Source organism: Borostomias antarcticus (genome assembly GCF_949987555.1).
Source record: "Borostomias antarcticus genome assembly, chromosome: 22".
NCBI lineage: Eukaryota > Metazoa > Chordata > Actinopteri > Stomiiformes > Stomiidae > Borostomias > Borostomias antarcticus.
The window spans coordinates 12,127,062-12,144,771 of record NC_140255.1 but is presented as its reverse complement, the minus strand read 5'-3'; the positions used below and the strand labels follow the sequence as shown (position 1 = coordinate 12,144,771).

At 47.2% G+C, this 17,710-nt stretch overlaps 1 protein-coding gene across 1 annotated transcript; it reads right to left on the bottom strand.

Moving 5' to 3' along the window:
• Positions 1-878: 878 nt before the first annotated feature.
• sec31b (SEC31 homolog B, COPII coat complex component) lies at positions 879-17,626 on the bottom strand. Its single transcript, XM_084455904.1, has 27 exons — positions 17,528-17,626; positions 16,329-16,459; positions 15,638-15,761; positions 15,030-15,225; positions 14,803-14,898; positions 14,058-14,198; positions 13,517-13,659; positions 13,149-13,248; positions 12,889-13,050; positions 12,326-12,478; positions 11,971-12,201; positions 11,811-11,885; positions 11,614-11,706; positions 11,395-11,515; positions 9,404-9,582; positions 8,704-8,830; positions 8,443-8,588; positions 8,149-8,322; positions 7,324-7,500; positions 7,043-7,244; positions 5,960-6,352; positions 5,732-5,770; positions 4,887-4,945; positions 4,615-4,740; positions 3,529-3,648; positions 2,673-2,744; positions 879-2,333 (listed from the first exon to the last, which is right to left on the bottom strand). Exons 1-27 carry the CDS (start codon positions 17,557-17,559, stop codon positions 2,154-2,156), a joined length of 3,792 nt encoding a protein of 1,263 aa, XP_084312030.1. The 5' UTR covers positions 17,560-17,626; the 3' UTR covers positions 879-2,153.
• Positions 17,627-17,710: the final 84 nt, after the last annotated feature.

Sequence of the window (17,710 nt, the reverse complement as noted above, 5' to 3'; positions counted from 1 at the left end):
GGTCGCGATAGAAAAAAACAAAAAAACAACGCATGATCCGCCATAACTGCCTACACCGTCTGACTCTACAGAGCCAATCAGAAGCAGCTAGGCTACTTAACATCTGATTCCCCTTGACCAATCCTTCCTAAGTGTACCTCGAATGTTAAAAAGAAAAAAAGATCAGCCATCTCGATATAAACTGGTTTACAGCAAGTCTAGACCGGAGCCATTTAAAAACGGTATTACTTTAGTTGTACTCGAGGAATGAGTATGGTGACGACGGTCGGCCTATGGCGCCATCTGCTGGCTAATTACAAAAATAATGGGTTCAGCAAGTTATAAAGTACAGGGTGTACCTTTTTCTTTCGCAATGGCTAATTCGGGCTCTAAGACTCTTAGAATGGCCTTCCCAAAGTCCTGACTTTAACATCCATCAAGAACACGTGGACAGTGCTGAAGAAACAAGTCCATGTCAGAAAAACAAGAGATTTAGCTGAACTGCACCAATTCTATCAAGAGGAGTCGTCAAAGATTCAACCAGAAGCTTGTGGATGGCTACCAAAAGCGTCTAATCGAGGTGAAAATGGCCAAGGGACATGACCAAATGTTGGCATTGCTGTATGTATATTTTTGACCCAGCACATTTGGTCACATTTTCAGAAGACCTATAATAAATTCATAAAAGAACCAAACTTCATGAATGATTTTTTGTAACAAATAAGTATGTGCTCCAATCACTATCACAGAAATATAAGAGTTGTAGAAATTATTGGAATCTCAAGATAGCAATTTGAGCTGGTGCTATCTAGCTATCAAAATGACACAGGATATATAGGCCTATAATACACCCTCTATAATATAATAGGCCTATGATACACTGATTAATGGCACAAAACAAGTCTCCATACATGTTTTATTTGAAAAAGAATGTACAGCAACGAATGACGATGTAAGCAACGTGGATTGTATAAATATTTGTGCAACACAAATTAGCACTAAGGCATTTCAATGCCTTCTGCTGCCATATGATGCCTCCTTGATGTGGCCAGTAGCACTACCTACTAGTCTGACTGGTCTCCAATAAGAGGAAAACTAACACGCACTTCAAATATGCCTCATATATTTTCTTTGTATTAATTTATATTCTCAACACCACAAATGCTGTATTGTTTTATCATATTATATGGAGTTAATTGTAGCATTGAATTGCCTAGACTACAATGAAATACAAAATGTAATTACAGGACACTTCCACAAGAAAACAAAACAGGGACGATCCCACACATTTGTACAGACCAAATGGTGGGATAGGAAATCATTTCTACAGGAAATACGATGAAGCAAGTGGAGATAAATTAACCAAAAGTATAACAGGGAGTGCAGAATATCAACTTAATTTGAAATGTAGCCTATAGACCGCTTGCAATACACCCAAAAACATTCAATAGATTTTTTAAACAGATTTCTTATTCCATAAATCATGTCTTTAAGCATTCAATGTTAGTGGTGTACCGTTGCTCAACACACAACAGACATGCACGCTGCAGGGGGTGCAAACCAACATAGACAAACATCTCATACAATCACACAGGCCGCCACACAGCTCTGTTCATAATTCTGACTGTTACAAAATCCAGCAACTCGACTAAGATCAGTGAATCAGATTCGGTAGCAGTGCTTTGGCCCCGAACACCCTATAGATGGCACCATGTGTTGGACATATCCTGTCATTTCTATGGTACAGTATTTATAAGAACTCATTCATCATCTGAGCATTAAAGAGAGAACATGACCCTGCCCCCACCCCCACCCCTGTAAGACTGTCACAACATGGATGAATGCTGAGAACCTGTACCGCCACGCTTCAGCACTTAACTTTAAGAAAGAACTTTACTTCTTCCATCCCAAACGAAACAATCCCAACTTCAGAAGGATATCCAGGGCTTGCTACAAATGATCACATTAACAATGACTTTATATTGTCGGTTAACAGTTAACGCCCCCTCCCTGTCAGAAGCCCTCTCAGGAGGAGGAGATACAGAGATACGGGGAAAATCACAAATCCCCAACACGTGTTCATGTCAAAGCACATGTCATTAAAGAAATAAATAATATATTTATATAACAACAGGATCTGTCACACTGACGTCTGGGGCTGTGTTTGTCCGGTGTCAAACGCCCAGCTTAACGGCGATGGTCATGACCACTTTGAGGATGGGCATGAAGGCAGAGATCTCGCTGAAGTTGCTGCTGCTGACCACCTGGGTGTGGACCTCTAGGCCACGCTGGTAGTTCTGGCTGGCCACACAGCGGCTGATCTCATGGAGCCCCCCCAGGATGTTGTGAGAGAGCTATGTGGGGGGGTGGAGACGCAAGAAACAGGTTAACAATTGACGACAACTAGGGTTGTTATTCACAAACTTCCCATGATGGGAATTAACAGGAATTTATGGGAATTAACAGGAATGAACTGGAAAACAGAACTTATTCCTGTTAATACCCATACATTTACAGTTTATTCCTGTTAATTCCCATTAGAGCAGCTCAACATAGGATGTGGTATATTTGCGATTTGTCGCCCCCTACAGGTTCACTTTTGCACAACTGTCTTAACAGCTTTACTGGTCTCTATTCAGGACCTGTGTATGTCGCTGACATGAGGAGCACAAGATCCTGCAAAGTGTCCTTACCGTTTGCTCCCTCAGCTTGTCATAGAGGTAACCGAGACGTTTTGATGCATCCTCAAGTTTTCTTTTTGTTTGCTGTCAACAAAAAAGTAAAACAAAAGTCTTAGTTTTCAACATAAGTTATATGTCAATGGTATTTTATTTATATAGCACCATTCATACAAATCAATGTAGCACAGAGATTTACATAAAAAGAGATAAAAACATAAATCATGTTAACACAGTGAGAACAGATTAAAAAGAAACAATAAAAGTAAAATAATTAAAAATTTAAAGATAATGTAAAATAGAATAAAAAACTTTAAAAACAGAGAATGCAAATTAAGAACACTAAGATATTAACATAAGTAAAGCTACATGGTAAAAGCAATGTACAGTCTACAAGTATCAGTCTGGGAGAGGAAAGGTTTCACCTTGGCAATGTTTCTTAGGAGATAAAATGAGGTCCTTGTCACATTCTGTATATGTGCCTCAAAGCTAAGATCAGAGTCCAGCACGACACCAAAGTTTCTACATTGGCATTTGGTATTCAGTGAAAGTGTTTTTAAGTGCACCGATAGTCAGTCTCTCTCTCACACCTTTTCCACCAATGATCAATACTTCAGTTTTGTCCTGGTTTAACTGGAGGAAGTTCTGTGACATCCACACATTTACGTCAGCAATACATTCTATGAAACGGTCAATTGAGCTGTAGTCGTGAGGTGTCACAGAAATATAGAGCAGGGTGTCATCAGCACAGTTATGGTAACTAATGTTGTTCCTTCTCAAGAGTGTGTGTGTGTGTGTTTGTGTGTGTGCGTCTCTGTGTGGTTGTGTGTGTGTATGTTTGTGTGCGTCTGTATGCGCGTGTCAGTCTCACCGGGTCTGCAGCGGCAAGTTGGCAGCGCTGGACCAGGCTGTCGAAGGTGCTTTTCAGGACCATGTGCTCGGCGGGGATCTCCCTCTGCTCCACCCTCTCAGCCGGGAGCTGCTGCAGGAGCTGAGACACCCGGCACCAGCCAGGGGGTTAGGTAGAGACAGGGGGTTAGGTAGAGACAGGGGGTTAGGTAGAGACAGGGGGTTAGGTAGAGACAGGGGGTTAGGTAGAGACAGGGGGTTAGGTAGAGACAGGTAGAGACAGGGGGTTAGGTAGAGACAGGGGGTTAGGTAGAGCCAGGGGGTTAGGTAGAGACAGGGGGTTAGGTAGAGCCAGGGGGTTAGGTAGAGACAGGGGGTTAGGTAGAGCCAGGGGGTTAGGTAGAGACAGGGGGTTAGGTAGAGACAGGGGGTTAGGTAGAGCCAGGGGGTTAGGTAGAGACAGGGGGTTAGGTAGAGACAGGGGGTTAGGTAGAGACAGGGGGTTAGGTAGAGACAGGGGGTTAGGTAGAGACAGGGGGTTAGGTAGAGACAGGGGGTTAGGTAGAGACAGGGGGTTAGGTAGAGACAGCTTCTTACCAGGCTCAGAGAGACTCTCCTTCCCCCGAGCCCATCCCGCACCTGAATGACTCTAGCTCGTGTACACGGTGTCACTACATCTAGTGTACAGTACATAGTGTCAGTATATCTAGTATATACTGTATAATATCACCATATATGTATAATGCATACGAGATGACAGTATATCTCACCCACAGGATTATTTATAGTTATAGCATGTAAATAAGACACCCATGCCTTTATATGTTGAGAGTATAGCCCCTCCCACCCCCACCAGGTTATTTATTTATAGCATGTACATAATCCATCCATGCCCGTGCCTTTATTTATATAGCTTTGTGTAATTTGTAAATTGTGTAATTTATTTTATTTATTTGTAATCTTGGAGCACATCAGAGCCAGCAGCAACATTCCACTGTACGCTATACCATTTACGTGACAAATAAAATCTGAATCTTATCTGAAAGATTCAAATAAGAAGTCACAATGATAGGAATAGCTCCCCCTAGTGGTTGGACGCAGTACTGACCTGCACGTTGGGCTCCTGGGGGGCGCCGGGGGGGACCTGGGTGCGGTCGTGGGGCTGGGGGGCCTCCATGGGGAAGCCCATCACAGGGGCCGTGATGGGGGCAGGAGGGGTGTAGTTGTCAGGAACCTGCACACAACATAATAACACATTCACCGAAGACCTTCAGAGCTGGTCCCAAGCATGGAGAACTATCCCCGCGCCAGAGCATGTTCCTGTCAGTGCACAGAACTGACAGAACGGGGTGTAGAACCATGTTTCATAGATCCTACTACCTTCTTCTTCCTGGGACCCCCTCGAACAGCGGGCGGATCGTTCCAGCCATCCTGAGATCCTGAGAGGAACGAGATCGACAGTCAGTCGGGGGAACCTCTTCCAGAGGCTTTGAAACAAGCTCAACAAGCAGCCCAAGCTAAATCACAAAAACATTTCTATGAGGAAAGATTAGTTCCATGAGCAAAACTCATTCTCAACCGCAAAAGGAGATACCCAAACCAGCGCTAGCATGGATCACTGCACCAACGAGTGAGAATAACCACTGCATTAGCAAAGAGCAGTTACACATAATTAGTGACAGCATTCATAGCCAATGTAGCTTCATTATTGTTTGGAAATCAGTGCAGGTAATACAGATATGTAGCGCTTACACATCGCTTCATAAGCCTGTGGTATACTTGCTTTTAACTACGCGTACAAAAGATGGTTACCACGCGCCTCATTCGTGTGTTTCCTGCGTTCCTTTGGAGCGTGGGCTGCGCAGGCCCTCAGGAATTAACGCACTGCAAAATATGTGCCCGTCTAGTACACAGTACACAACACATACGCATTGATAAACAGCAAGTACACCACAGGTTGTAGTGTCGGCAATATCATCCGTATCAGCGAGTGTCGGCTGAACAGCGTTTTACTCTCCGACTGAAGAGTTTAATGGATCCTAGCCTTACACAGCTGAACACAGTGGATTCTTTGCACTACGCGGTTACAATGACTACATCTGTCCTTAACGCACTACATGTCCCTCAAGCATGTGGCTGCCGCTGCTGCTGCTGCACAGGCAAACACGTCCGCCACCGTTTGCGTTCACACTCTTAAGCCATCTCCAACCCTATAGCCCTGTCACCTTCGTCGTCACAAAGGGGGTTCAGCCAAGGGTAGTACCCTGAAAAGTCAAACAAGGGGGAACAGCTGAATGAGCATTTATCCATTTAACAACATGGTCCTTTGTCCATCACCTCATCCACAGAGTGGCATACATGAGCATCAGTCTGACAGTCAGGCTAGCAGAGATGTGCTGAGTGATGGAGTGAACATGACTGAGGAGCAGCGATGGTGCTGCCGTCTCTCTCACCTGTGGGGGGAGGAGGAACTGCCGGGGCGGAGTAGGACTGGGCAGCCGGAGCTCCGGGGCCGCCGGGGGGGTACCCAGGACCCAGGGGCGGGTATGGCCCGCCGGCCATAGGGGGAGGAGGGCCCTGGTTGTGAGAGGCCCCCGGGAACATGGGCATGGGGCCCCGGTGCTGGGAGCTGGGCGGCATGGGGCCGGAGGGCAGCGAGGCGGAGGGCATGAAGCCGGCGGGAGGGGGCCCCTGGCCGGGCATGCCCCCGGGGCCAGAGGATGACGGCAGGGGCAGCTGGGGGCCAGACAGGCTGGCAGCTGGCATCTGGGGGCCGGGCGGGGGGAAGGCAGATGGTCTGCCCGCTGGCAGGATCTGTGGCTGGAATGGCTGAAGAGGAGGGTAGCCTGGGTAGACAGACAGAGGGGAGACACAATATAAAGTGTCTTTATCGGTCGGTAGGTAGGTAGGTAAGGTTGGTAGGTAAAGGTGTAGGTAGGTAGGTAAAGGTGTAGGTACAGTAGGTAGGTAGGTAGGTAGGTAGGTAAAGGTGTAGGTAGGTAGGTAAAGGTGTAGGTACAGTAGGTAGGTAGGTAGGTGGGTAGGTAGGTAAGGTAGGTAAAGGTGTAGGTACAGTAGGTAGGTAGGTAGGTAGGTAGGTAAAGGTGTAGGTAGGTAGGTAGGTAGGTAAAGGTGTAGGTAGGTAGGTAGGTAGGTAAAGGTGTAGGTACAGTAGGTAGGTAGGTAGGTGGTAGGTAGGTAAAAACGGTGTTTGTCACATGAGAGATCCGGGTTCAAATTTTTCTTGCAATTTAATTCTATTTATTATGTATACTATCTAGTTATATTCTCTATTACTCTGTACTTCTTTCCCGCTGCTGCTGTACTTTTTCCAGTGCTGACACCCCAAATGTATCTTATCCATCACACTAGGCGTTCTGAAACGTAGGGGTTGCACTGATGTCTTGACTGTGCGTCTTGTACACTGCTGCCGTAACACTTCAATTCCCGCCCCCCCGTAATAGTTGCAGTAGGGTAGTAGCTACACTTCCACACCTGTGTACCTCCAAACCCGTGCACTTCCACATGTGCCCTACCTGGGGCGGGATGCTGGGGGTAGGCGGGCCGCGGGCCGGGGCGTGGCAAGCTGGGCGGCAGGACGTGGGAGGGAGGGGGCAGCCCCACGTCGGCGGGGCCTGGCCCGGCGTTGGCAGGAGCCGACTGCGGCGTGAAAACGGTCGACATGGGGGGCTGGCTGACTGGCGGCGTCTGAACAGGAGGGGTGGGCTGGAGCGGCCCCTACAGTGAGAAAAATCACAATCGTTCAAACATTTCTTAGCTGCAATGTGATGCCACTGAATAAGGATGGGTCCGCTACCGTGTTCTGTGTAGTCTGTGCTGGAGGTTGCTCTGGAGCGGAGGGGGCGGGGTCGTGGGCGGGGGCGGGCTTGGCTGCTCCGACGCTGACCCTGTCGTAGGGCACCGGGGGCCGCTGGCCGACAGCCGCCTCTCCCTGAGCGTGGAACAGCCGGTCTCTCAACATCATGATCCCTGCCTGCGGGGGGCGACAGAGAGACACACGTCACAGAATCCAGACCGAGCAGGAAAAAACAGGGAATCTGAGGTAGGATAAAGGTAGTCTTAACGCCAGACCCATGAGAGTTCTTTCGCTGATACACTACATAAGCTACGCTAACTACGTTACTGCATGCTGCAGATCTCTCTATGGATCTGGGACACTTCATGCAAAAAATCTGGTGTTCAAATCCTGGCAATTCATTGGTAGCGCCGGAATCCCGGCGACACCATTGAGTAACGACTTTCGCGATCAGGCCACCCATAGATATGCCCCGCGGGCTAGCATCTCTCATTGCTACTAAGACCTGTCACTCTTTCAATTTTGACCCGTCGATGCGCCCTCAGAACACCAGCTTTGGCGGCGAAGTGGCAAAGACTATTTTGTAGTATGCAGAGCGCAGTAATTCAACTTAATATTTGAATCTGGAGAGAGACTACGATAAAGGGGCAAACTCAAGAGTCTTTCCTTGGATTCTCTCTACATGCCGCTATCTTGAAATGCACTGGAAATAGTCAGAGATTGGACCAGATGTCCTACTGGTAATTTTCTGAGATTGGACCAGATGTCCGAGAGGTGGTTTTCTGAGATTGGACCAGACCAGGAGGTGGTGTATCTGCTGCTCACCTGGTCCGTGCTCTCCGGCAGGTAGGACATGGCGGTGGCCAGGCTGCCCTGCGAGGCCAGGAGGCCAGCGTAGTCCGTGAGCTTGTCGGCCAGAACGGGACTCCTCACCGCCACCTCGCTGTTACGCAGGCGCTCGATGGACTTGCGCAGAATCATCACCTTCTCCACCAGATCCTGCCGATCGCATGCGAACAAAACCAGGTATCGGTCTGTTGAAACGCCTCACAACTGGAGTCCGTAGTGGAGACGGTACAATAAAGGCAAGCTGATGATCGTTCCAGAGATGTATGGTACCTCTAAAACCAGGGGGGATGAGCAGTCTCTCTGCGATGCCCAGCACTCCACCAGCTTCTCGATGTTCCCAGAGCAGATGTAGCACAGGCAGGCCTGCAGGCAGTGCTTCTCCGTCCCCTCGCCCTCCAGACGGCCCCCCAGGGTGTCTGCCAGGGGACAGGGAGAGAGGCCGTCAACTCTGAGGAGATTCGTGGCACGTACTCCAGCTGCACACGTACTCCAGCTGCACACTGACCTCAGAACCGGACGTCTGTCTCTTACCGCACAGAGGAGCAAACTCTTCAGGGTGAGCGTAGGTCAGGAGGGCGGCCAGAGCCTCCTTCCAGTTGTCCAGATCGCAGCAACGGACGATGTCCCTCCAGTTCTGGGTCACCACTGAAGAGATGAGCTGACGGGAGAACGATCACTTTTAATATGGGATATTCCGACTGTTAGAAACAGCAAATACTCTCAAATAGACCCGTCAAGTGATGTTGTAATTTCGGTCGGCTGTTACTAGCATCGGCAACCTCCGCAAATCTAAAAATTGAAAGCCTATGGATAAAATGAATCTACTTTGTCCCTTGTATGTTAGTGTGTTTTGTTTTGTTGTTTTTGTCTATTTTTTATGTTCTTGCTTTGACTACATAATGGCTTCATAATTATAAGGTTCCAGGGTGCCATAATTTAAAAATTCCAGTTCCAGTGAGAGAGAAATGTACTTAGGCCAAAATGTCCAAGTTAACAAATCCTGTGTTAACCACAGATCATGACAGGGGCTATCATGTACAATTGTCATTCATTTTTCTCAGAGAAAAAAACGCTTAGATCCATAAAACCCTGTTTAAGCAAAATGCAGACTACCATGTGCAGCAGACTTAAGTACTGTATAACTGAACCTCTGATATCATGCCTAGATAAGATTTATTTTGCCTTTAATCAAGCCCCGTCAGACACCCCCACATCCAGAAAGCAGACATGCCATTGAGATGCTGTTCCTCTGCTTCTCCAGGTATCTCTGCTGGGTCTTCTTCAGCAGCTCCTCCCCCCCACTGACGGCCAGCAGGATGGCCTCGGCGTACCGCCCGTCGTTCAGACACAGATCCACCGCCCCTTCAAAGCTCCCCACCAGCAGAGCCTGGCTGATCAGCCCGTCAGTGTCTGCAGGCCGCACAAAGACACACCAGTGAGGAAATCTACCTTCACGGTGGCAAACTGAATAAAAAGAGAGCTGATGTTATATCAAATCTAACACATGAGCTATGAACTCATCTTGATATGTGTGTGTGTATGTGTGTGTAAAATGGTAAATGGAGTACACTTTTATAGCGCTTTTCCACCTTAGCGGCACTCAAAGCGCTTTACAATGGCCTCTCATTCACCCATTCACACACCAATGGCGGTAGCTGCCATGCAAGGTGACCTGCTCATTGGGAGCAATTTGGGGTTAGGTGTCTTGCTCAAGGACACTTCGACATGTGGACAGTCGGAGCTGGGATTCGAACCACTGACCCTTCGATCACTGAACGACCCGCTCTACCAACTAAGCTACAGCCGCCCCTGTGTGTGTGATCACACCACCCCCCTCCTGAAGAAACCATCCCTCGACCCCTCTGATGTCAAAAACTACAGACCGGTTTCCCTTCTATCCTTTCTATCTAAAACACTTGAACATCTTTAACCAACTGTCTTCGTACCTCCACCAGAACGACCTCCTAGACCCCCACCAGTCCGGGTTCAAGGCTGGCCACTCGACAGAGACCGCCCTCCTTGCAGTGACAGAGTCACTCCATGCCGCGAGAGCGAACTCTCTCTCCTCTGTCCTGATACTCCTAGACCTGTCAGCAGCATTTGATACGGTAGACCACCAGATCCTCCTCTCCACCCTCGAGGAGAAAGGCATCGCTGGCTCTGCACACTCCCTGTTTGCATCCTACCTGACGGGCCGCTCCTACCAGGTGACATGGAGAGGGTCGATGTCGGAACCATGTAGTCTGACTACGGGGGTTCCACAAAGGTTCTGGGCTCTGTCATTCGCTCGCATGGCTTCTCCTATCAATGCTATGCCGATGATACCCAACTGGTCCTGTCATTTCCCACTTCTGATACACAAGTGGAGACACGCATAGCTGGGTGCTTGGCTGACATCTCGGAGTGGATGACGACACATCACTTCAAGCTCAATCTGGACAAGATTGAGTTGCCGTTCCTCCCGGGGAAGGGCTGCCCGCACCGGGACCTGGCCATCACCATTGAAGACACAGTGGTGACACCGACTCGGACTGCGAGGAATCTGGGTGTGACCCCTGACGTTCTCCGCACATATCACATCCATCACACGCTCCTGCAGATTCATGCTCTACAACATCAGGAGGATTCGCCCTTTCCTCACTGATGAAACGGCGCAGGTGCTCATCCAGGCCCTGGTCATCTCCCGCCTGGACTACTGCAACTCCCTCCTCGCTGGGGCCCCGGCATCAACCATTAAACCTCTGGAACTTGTCCAGAAAGCTGCTGCCCGCCTGGTGTTCAACCACCCCAAGTTCTCCCACACAACTTCCCTTCTCCGTTCCCTACACAGCTCGCATCCGGCGACTGGTTGCCTCGTCACTCTGAGGCCCCTGCGGTCGATGAACACGGTCACGGCTCTTCTCTGTCCTGGCCCCGGAGTGGTGAAATTAACTGCCCACTGAGGTCAGGACAGCAGAGTAGCTGCCCATCTTTCGTCGTAGGCTCAAAGATCCTCCCTCTTATGCACCTATTGTATTTTAGATTGCTATTCTTGCACTTTGCCTTCAGCACTAGATTATGCTCTTAGTCACTTGTTTTAGAAAGAAGATGCACTTGTGAATTCTGGCAAGTAGTAGTACATTGGCTTTTCCTACGTTAAATGCAATTATTCACTTTGGATAAAAGCGTCTGCTAAATGACTGTACTGTACTGTAATGTGATGTGATGGGAGGTTTAGATTACCGGCTGAAACAGGGATATGGAAGAGCGGTTTCTCCTGTGGGATCTGGCTGAAGAAGTCAGATGGTGATGCTGAATCTGGGGTCACGGCAGCGTCGCCGGCAGCATTGGTCTCTTCTGACCGCTGTGGGAGAAATTACTTTGTTTTTAAAGAATTTTCTCAGAGGCATGTAACAGACTGTATGAACACCAGGGGGCGACAGAGCCTGTCTCAAAGCTGACCTGAGCAGAGAGTTGCTGCATCTTCTCTGCCAGATCGTTGGCGTCCACACCGTGGCCGTTAGGCTGCAAGTTCTTCCCCAAGCATGTCGTAATCTAGGAGAACGAGAGGACAAGGGGTATAAAACTCAGTTCACGGAGGACAAATATCTAGTTTCCTCATGCAGGTAAAAAAAAAAAAAAACCAGACATCCAAATACCTTTCTGTCCAGTTCATCTTTGTTGAAACCCAGTAGTCTCAGGAATTTAACCCGCGCCTCATCTTCAAAGTTGACCTGTGGATAACATGTAAACACTTCAACGTACAGCGGGAATATCCTAGACGGCTCCTAGATGTTATCCACTCTTTGATATTCCTACCAGGAGGAACTTCCAGAGGTCCTTGTCGGCGTCGGAGGAGGCGTGGTGGATCTTGGCCTGGCAGTAGCTGGAGAAGGAGCCCGACTGCAGCGCCGCCTGGAGCTCGCGGGAGCGCTGCAGGAACTCCGTCTCTGTGGTGACCTGGCTCACAAACACCTGCCTGGGCGCCGACTGGGGGCTCTGGACCTGAGCCAGCCTGGGGCTCTGGAAGGTTATCAGCTTCCCACCAAACTGGACAGAGAGAGAGAGAGAGCGCGCCTCTCAGTAATTCAATCACTCAAGAGTTTAGTACCTAACGACACGTGCACATCCATGTTCCCTTTGGAAAGTAAGTCTGAAAGTGTGATGCACTCACAGCGAATGAAGCCCCCACTGGCCTGCGCACCCACTTGGGGGGCTTCTTCAGTGGGGAGACTATGGTGGTCGGGGCTGTAGGCTGTGGAACCTGCAGTGGGGGGAGCACCTGCCCTGTCCCAAAGGGGTCCATGTTGTTAAACGAGGAGGAGATCTGTGGAGGACAACAAGGCAGAGGTATCAGAGAGCTATTAAGTGTCACCATGGCCTTTGTCCATTCTTGACTCTGATGAAGATAGATTAATGATGTTAGTACACGTGCACCACAAAGAAAAAGGCTAAACCGTCTGTGTGCTATGATGAATTCTTCCTTGCCTGATATCAGCAAAGCACTAACAGAGGCGGATTAGTTGAGCAACCAGTCCATTGTTTGGTAATGAATAATATGTATAATACAAATAATAATAGTTACACACCCTGATGGATCAAGTAACCTGCTATAACAATGGATTCTACAGCAGTGTGGTAATACTGATATAAAACAGGGGTTTAATGGTCTCCTCGGGGCATACGAAGACATGGAAATGATTGACATGACAGTGGAACTGAATAGCGAGCCTCTACCTTGTCAGCAGCGCTTTGCTGCTGCGCCTCCAGACTTCCCCCCATCACAGAGTAGACGCTGATCCTGCCGTCGAACGAGGCCGCTGACAGCAGGGCCGGGTTCCTGGGGCACCACTGGATGTCAAAGCACCACTGGTTGGTCGTGGGCAGCTCATAAATGACCTAGGACAAGAGGTAGGGGACATGTTAGCATTGGTGTATGGCACGCTGCAGGGGTGTCAGAGAGCAAGAAGCAGATTCTGGTCTGAGGTTTGACTTACTTCTCCAGTGTTTGGGTTCCAGCAGAGGATGCGGTTGTCTTTAGCACTACTGAGAAGCAGTTCTGAGTCAGCTTGGCTCCAGGATATGGAGAGAATTCCCCTGGAAAGAAAGAAAGAAAATAAGAAAAAGAAAGAAAGAAAGAAAGAAAGAAAATAAGAAAGAAAGAAAGAAAGAAAGAAAGAAAGAAAGAAAGAAAGAAAGAAAGAAAGAAAGAAAGAAAGAAAGAAAGAAAGAAAGAAAGAAAGAAAGAAAGAAAGGGAAGGAAGATATTCTTAAACAATAGGATTGGCCAACAGCCAACCAACAAAGATTCATCATAATCGTACCAGTCCAGTGCAGCAGCCTAAATTGGTGTCCAATGCCTCACCTTGTGTGGTTCTCCAGCACTTTCAGGGGGGATGTAGCAAAGCGAAGGTCCCACATCTGAATGACTGGCAGGCGGTCGTCCTCTGAGGCCAAGACCAACTGGGTGGCCACGTCTGGGTGCCAGAGCATCCCCGAGCAGCGCATCTACGACACGGACAGAGAGGTCAGCAAGCGAGGGGACAGACGGGTGTGAGCAACCGTGTAAGTAAGTAAGCAGCCTTGAGAACCAATGGTTCCCAGGCTCTTGCCCTATGGAGCCTCACCTCCTGATTCCTTAGCGTGAGTCAGCTTGATGTACAAGTACACCCCCTGGACATGACATAATATGACGAATATATCGCAGGGACTTACCCCGAATCCAACCCTTGAGTGCTAAGGGTATAGTCTTTGGTATGACTCGGCCGGGGAACAAGCCCCCAACCTCCCAGTCTCAGGGAAGACACTCTAACCACAAGGCCACTGAGCTGGAACTGTGTGCATAGATGCAAAGAGCAACGTATGTGAACATGTCAGGGCAGCTGCCACAAACACCATGTGCTCACCCTGTTGCTGTGGTCGCTGATCTTAATGATGGGCTCATTCTTTCTCAGATCCCAGACGACTGCTTTTCCACTGGGGTTTGCGGAGGCCATGATGTGCTGAACCTGCCTGTTCCAGGACACCACACTGACGTCTTCAGGAGGCTGAGAGTGGAGAGAAAGGAGACTGTTACCAACTATGAACGGATGTCTCAGTAAGAAACCTTTTCAATCTGAAAGATATTCCATATACATATTCCTTATGCTTATAACATACATACAGAATACAAGCATTCTATCGAAAGCTTACAGTGCAAGATTACGCTATATTTCTATTTTGAACATGAACATAGCATCATTAATACACCAAAAGAGACTCCTCTTTGATTGGAAAATTATTATTGATGATTAGAAAACATTTCACCAAGGCACACACATAGGGATTACTGCTGACTTGAGCAAACAGCTTAACATTGAGGGTAACATGTTTTTGAGACATGGCCATTTGATAACCAGGTGACAAGCAGTGTTTTATTCCCACAACCTCACACAGGTTAAATACACACCACTCAACAAATAAACAACACAGGAGCAGCTGCTTTCATTCTTACCTCACATAGCTACAAAGGGTAAGGAAACAGGAAGACAACTGTTCAACATAGTAACAACTCCTGTCAGGGGTTTCAGTTTTGGGCATGAAAAAAAAAACATTAACTGAAGAGTGTGAATCTTGTGTAAATGCAGGTTTTATATGTGGACCAGACATTACCTGGGACTTTGTACCCGGTGTCATTGGATTGCTGAAGTTATTCAGGTCCCAGATATAGATCTCTGAATCATTCGCCCCCGATGCAAGAAGGTTACTCTGAAAGAGAGAGCTTTCAAGTTAGCAAACCCTGATACAGTATGTGGAACATGAAGATTTACTAGACAATGCATTACTATTTAAAAGGGGGGATGGGGGTAATGTCATATCAGTGTGACTGCTGGCTTTACCTGAAAAGGGTTGAAATCTAGCGCTCTGACAGGGCCAGTGTGTTTATCAGACTGTCCTATGACAGCCCCCTCCCCAGAGGCTGCTATGGCCTCCGGGTTATACACGGTTACTGTGCCATTCTCACTGCCTCCAATCAGTCTCCCTCCCGAATCACCCACTCCCATCCCAAAATTCACCCAGATGAGACTGTGCAACCTAGGAGACAGACAAGAGACAAGACAACATGCAATTGACATACATTACATTAGCCATTAAGCAGACACTTTTATCCAAAGCGACTAACAATAATTGCATTTAACGTATGAAAGGACTAAAGCCTAACATGCAATTGTTATAAATACAGCAGTCTGATTCAATGATGTACGTTTTGGAGATAAGCCTTGTCATTTGTTTATTACTGCCTAATCAGTGGCGATGGGAGATTCTCCCAGACTACGTGAAACAACAACAATCCAGCAACCGGCTCTGCTCCAGCACTGGCACAGCATAAACGAAGTGTGGAGACAGTTCTGACTATGCTAGACTAGAAGTACAGTAACTTATTATAACAACATGAGAGGTAGGTCCACACTCACAGTATTGTAGGATCATTTCTATAGGCGCTCACCTGTTAGAGGTAGGTAAGAACCCGACAGGTTTCATTTCCAAAGAAGGATCAGCAAAATCCAATTCAAATATCTCCAGGGCAGCAGTGGTGTTGAACGAGGCATCTAACTGGTGTGCTGACGTGCCTGTTCATTGACAATGAGACCATGAGACCAAACTGACAACACTTGAACTCCTTGCCTATATGAGACAATAACAATTTACTCTTGCCTATACAATAGACAACAACTGACTCTGTACAACTGTATACTTGAATGTTATTTAATTGCATGAGGATAAAATTGATTGACAGACTGCTAGATTTTTGATAGTAAATTGCCAGCTTGGGAATCTTAAAATGTCTAGCTATGTACCTAGGACAGGAATCAGTAACTGATTAGTGCTGATAAGTTAAAGTAAGGTCTAGCAATGACTACAATTCCAATGTACCTGTACTGGTTATGTATGGCAATAAATAAATAAACTTTCTATTCTATTCTGTTAACTCTTAATCTTTCTTCACATATTTTCCTATAGCAGAGCACCCACAGCCTACTAGGCGACAAGAGGACGTGCATCTGTTCTACTGTGCCTGTCTTGTGATTTGAATATTGGCATAGTTGCAGTATGTGCGTGTGTAAATAAAAGACAATACAAATACTATCCTGTTAAAACCAGACAGGCGAGGTGAGGCCTAGACACAAACACATTACCTAAGGCGAGAGAGATGGGATGGTGGGTGGCAGGACTCCATGCCTGGTGGGCAGTCCTCTGAATCTCCTTCAGTCTCATGTTCCTGGGCTGGATGAGATGTCTCTCTGGATAAGATGTCTCTCTCTGAATCCTGAAAGCAGCACAAAGCCATATGCTCAGTACGAGTCAGTTATAATTCTCTCTTCAGCAATGACTAATGAATTGAGAGGGGTCGCACTTTGAGAAATGGAAACGTGGGTGGATGGCAGACTGTGGTTATGCGACAAGGTGACGACATTTATTTGAGAGCTAACGGCTAGCTAGCTAGCTAACGTTAACTAAAGTTTAAGCAAGTCATGACAGGGATCTGTATCCTGCCATCATCAGTATTAATGGTGCGTTCGTTTGTGGTCGGATGTGGCAAGTCGCAAGTGGCAAAATACCTACTTCTGACCTGTGTGCATTCGAGCTATATACCATTATATCACAGTTACCTAGTTATATCTATATACCATTATATCACAGTTACCTAGTTATATCTATATACCATTATATCACAGTTACCTAGTTATATCTATATACCATTATATCACAGTTACCTAGTTATATCTAGTGCATTCGAGCAACTGGGGGCTGAGAAACATATCCGAATTTGCGACGAGGAAGTGCGAGTTCATGAGGTGTTTTATTTAATCATTCCTAGTAGCAAGTCGCAATTTGCACCTCCCAGTTATAAACGAACGCACCATAAGCAACTAGCGTTACTGGCAGTAAGGGAAACCACTACATCGCTTTGGATAAAAGCGTCTGCCAGTGAGCAAATTGAGTTGCTGCTCGCTAGCTAAAGTCAGCTAACTTCATAGCTTCATTTTGGGGAGAAAATATGAACTCTCGCAGTAAAAAAAAACAACAATACTACATTTAGCTAAAATATATTTAGTTAGCTATCGGTAATGGCTGCTACTTATGACAGTTAAGTTAGACAAGTAGGCAACACAACTTTGTCTAACCAGCTGCCCTACTTACAGTCAAACCTCTCAAACTGACAGGGAGCTAACGTTAGGCCAGGCAGATGGCTAGCTAGGCTAACTAGTGGCAGGGCTACGTTATAGGCGCAAACTATCGTTCATATAAAACTGTAGCTAATTGATTATTAAATCATTTGATACAATAAAATGCTAATCAACTGTGTGTACATTCACAGCATGAATTTACTTACGTTGATTTAGGTCGTGCTAGGCAGTGGTACATGTGAGGATTAAATCCACCTAGTTAGCTAGCAAGCTAAGCTAACCTACCGGCACTCCCAGACGACGTACTCTTTCTGCCGTGTTGTCTTTCTGTACGGTGGCCGATATGGTCAGTAACCTGATTTGACCTGCTGGAACTGGTAAACGAGGTT

Excerpts from the sequence above, each read along its gene's own strand:
- sec31b (XM_084455904.1), bottom strand. The coding sequence starts at position 17,559 with ATGTACCACTGCCTAGCACGACCTAAATCAAC. Across the intron at positions 13,249-13,516 it reads GTGCTGGAGAACCACACAAG|GGGAATTCTCTCCATATCCT; the intron begins GTGAGGCATTGG and ends CTTTCTTTCCAG. Across the intron at positions 7,501-8,148 it reads TGCCGGAGAGCACGGACCAG|GCAGGGATCATGATGTTGAG; the intron begins GTGAGCAGCAGA and ends CGCCCCCCGCAG.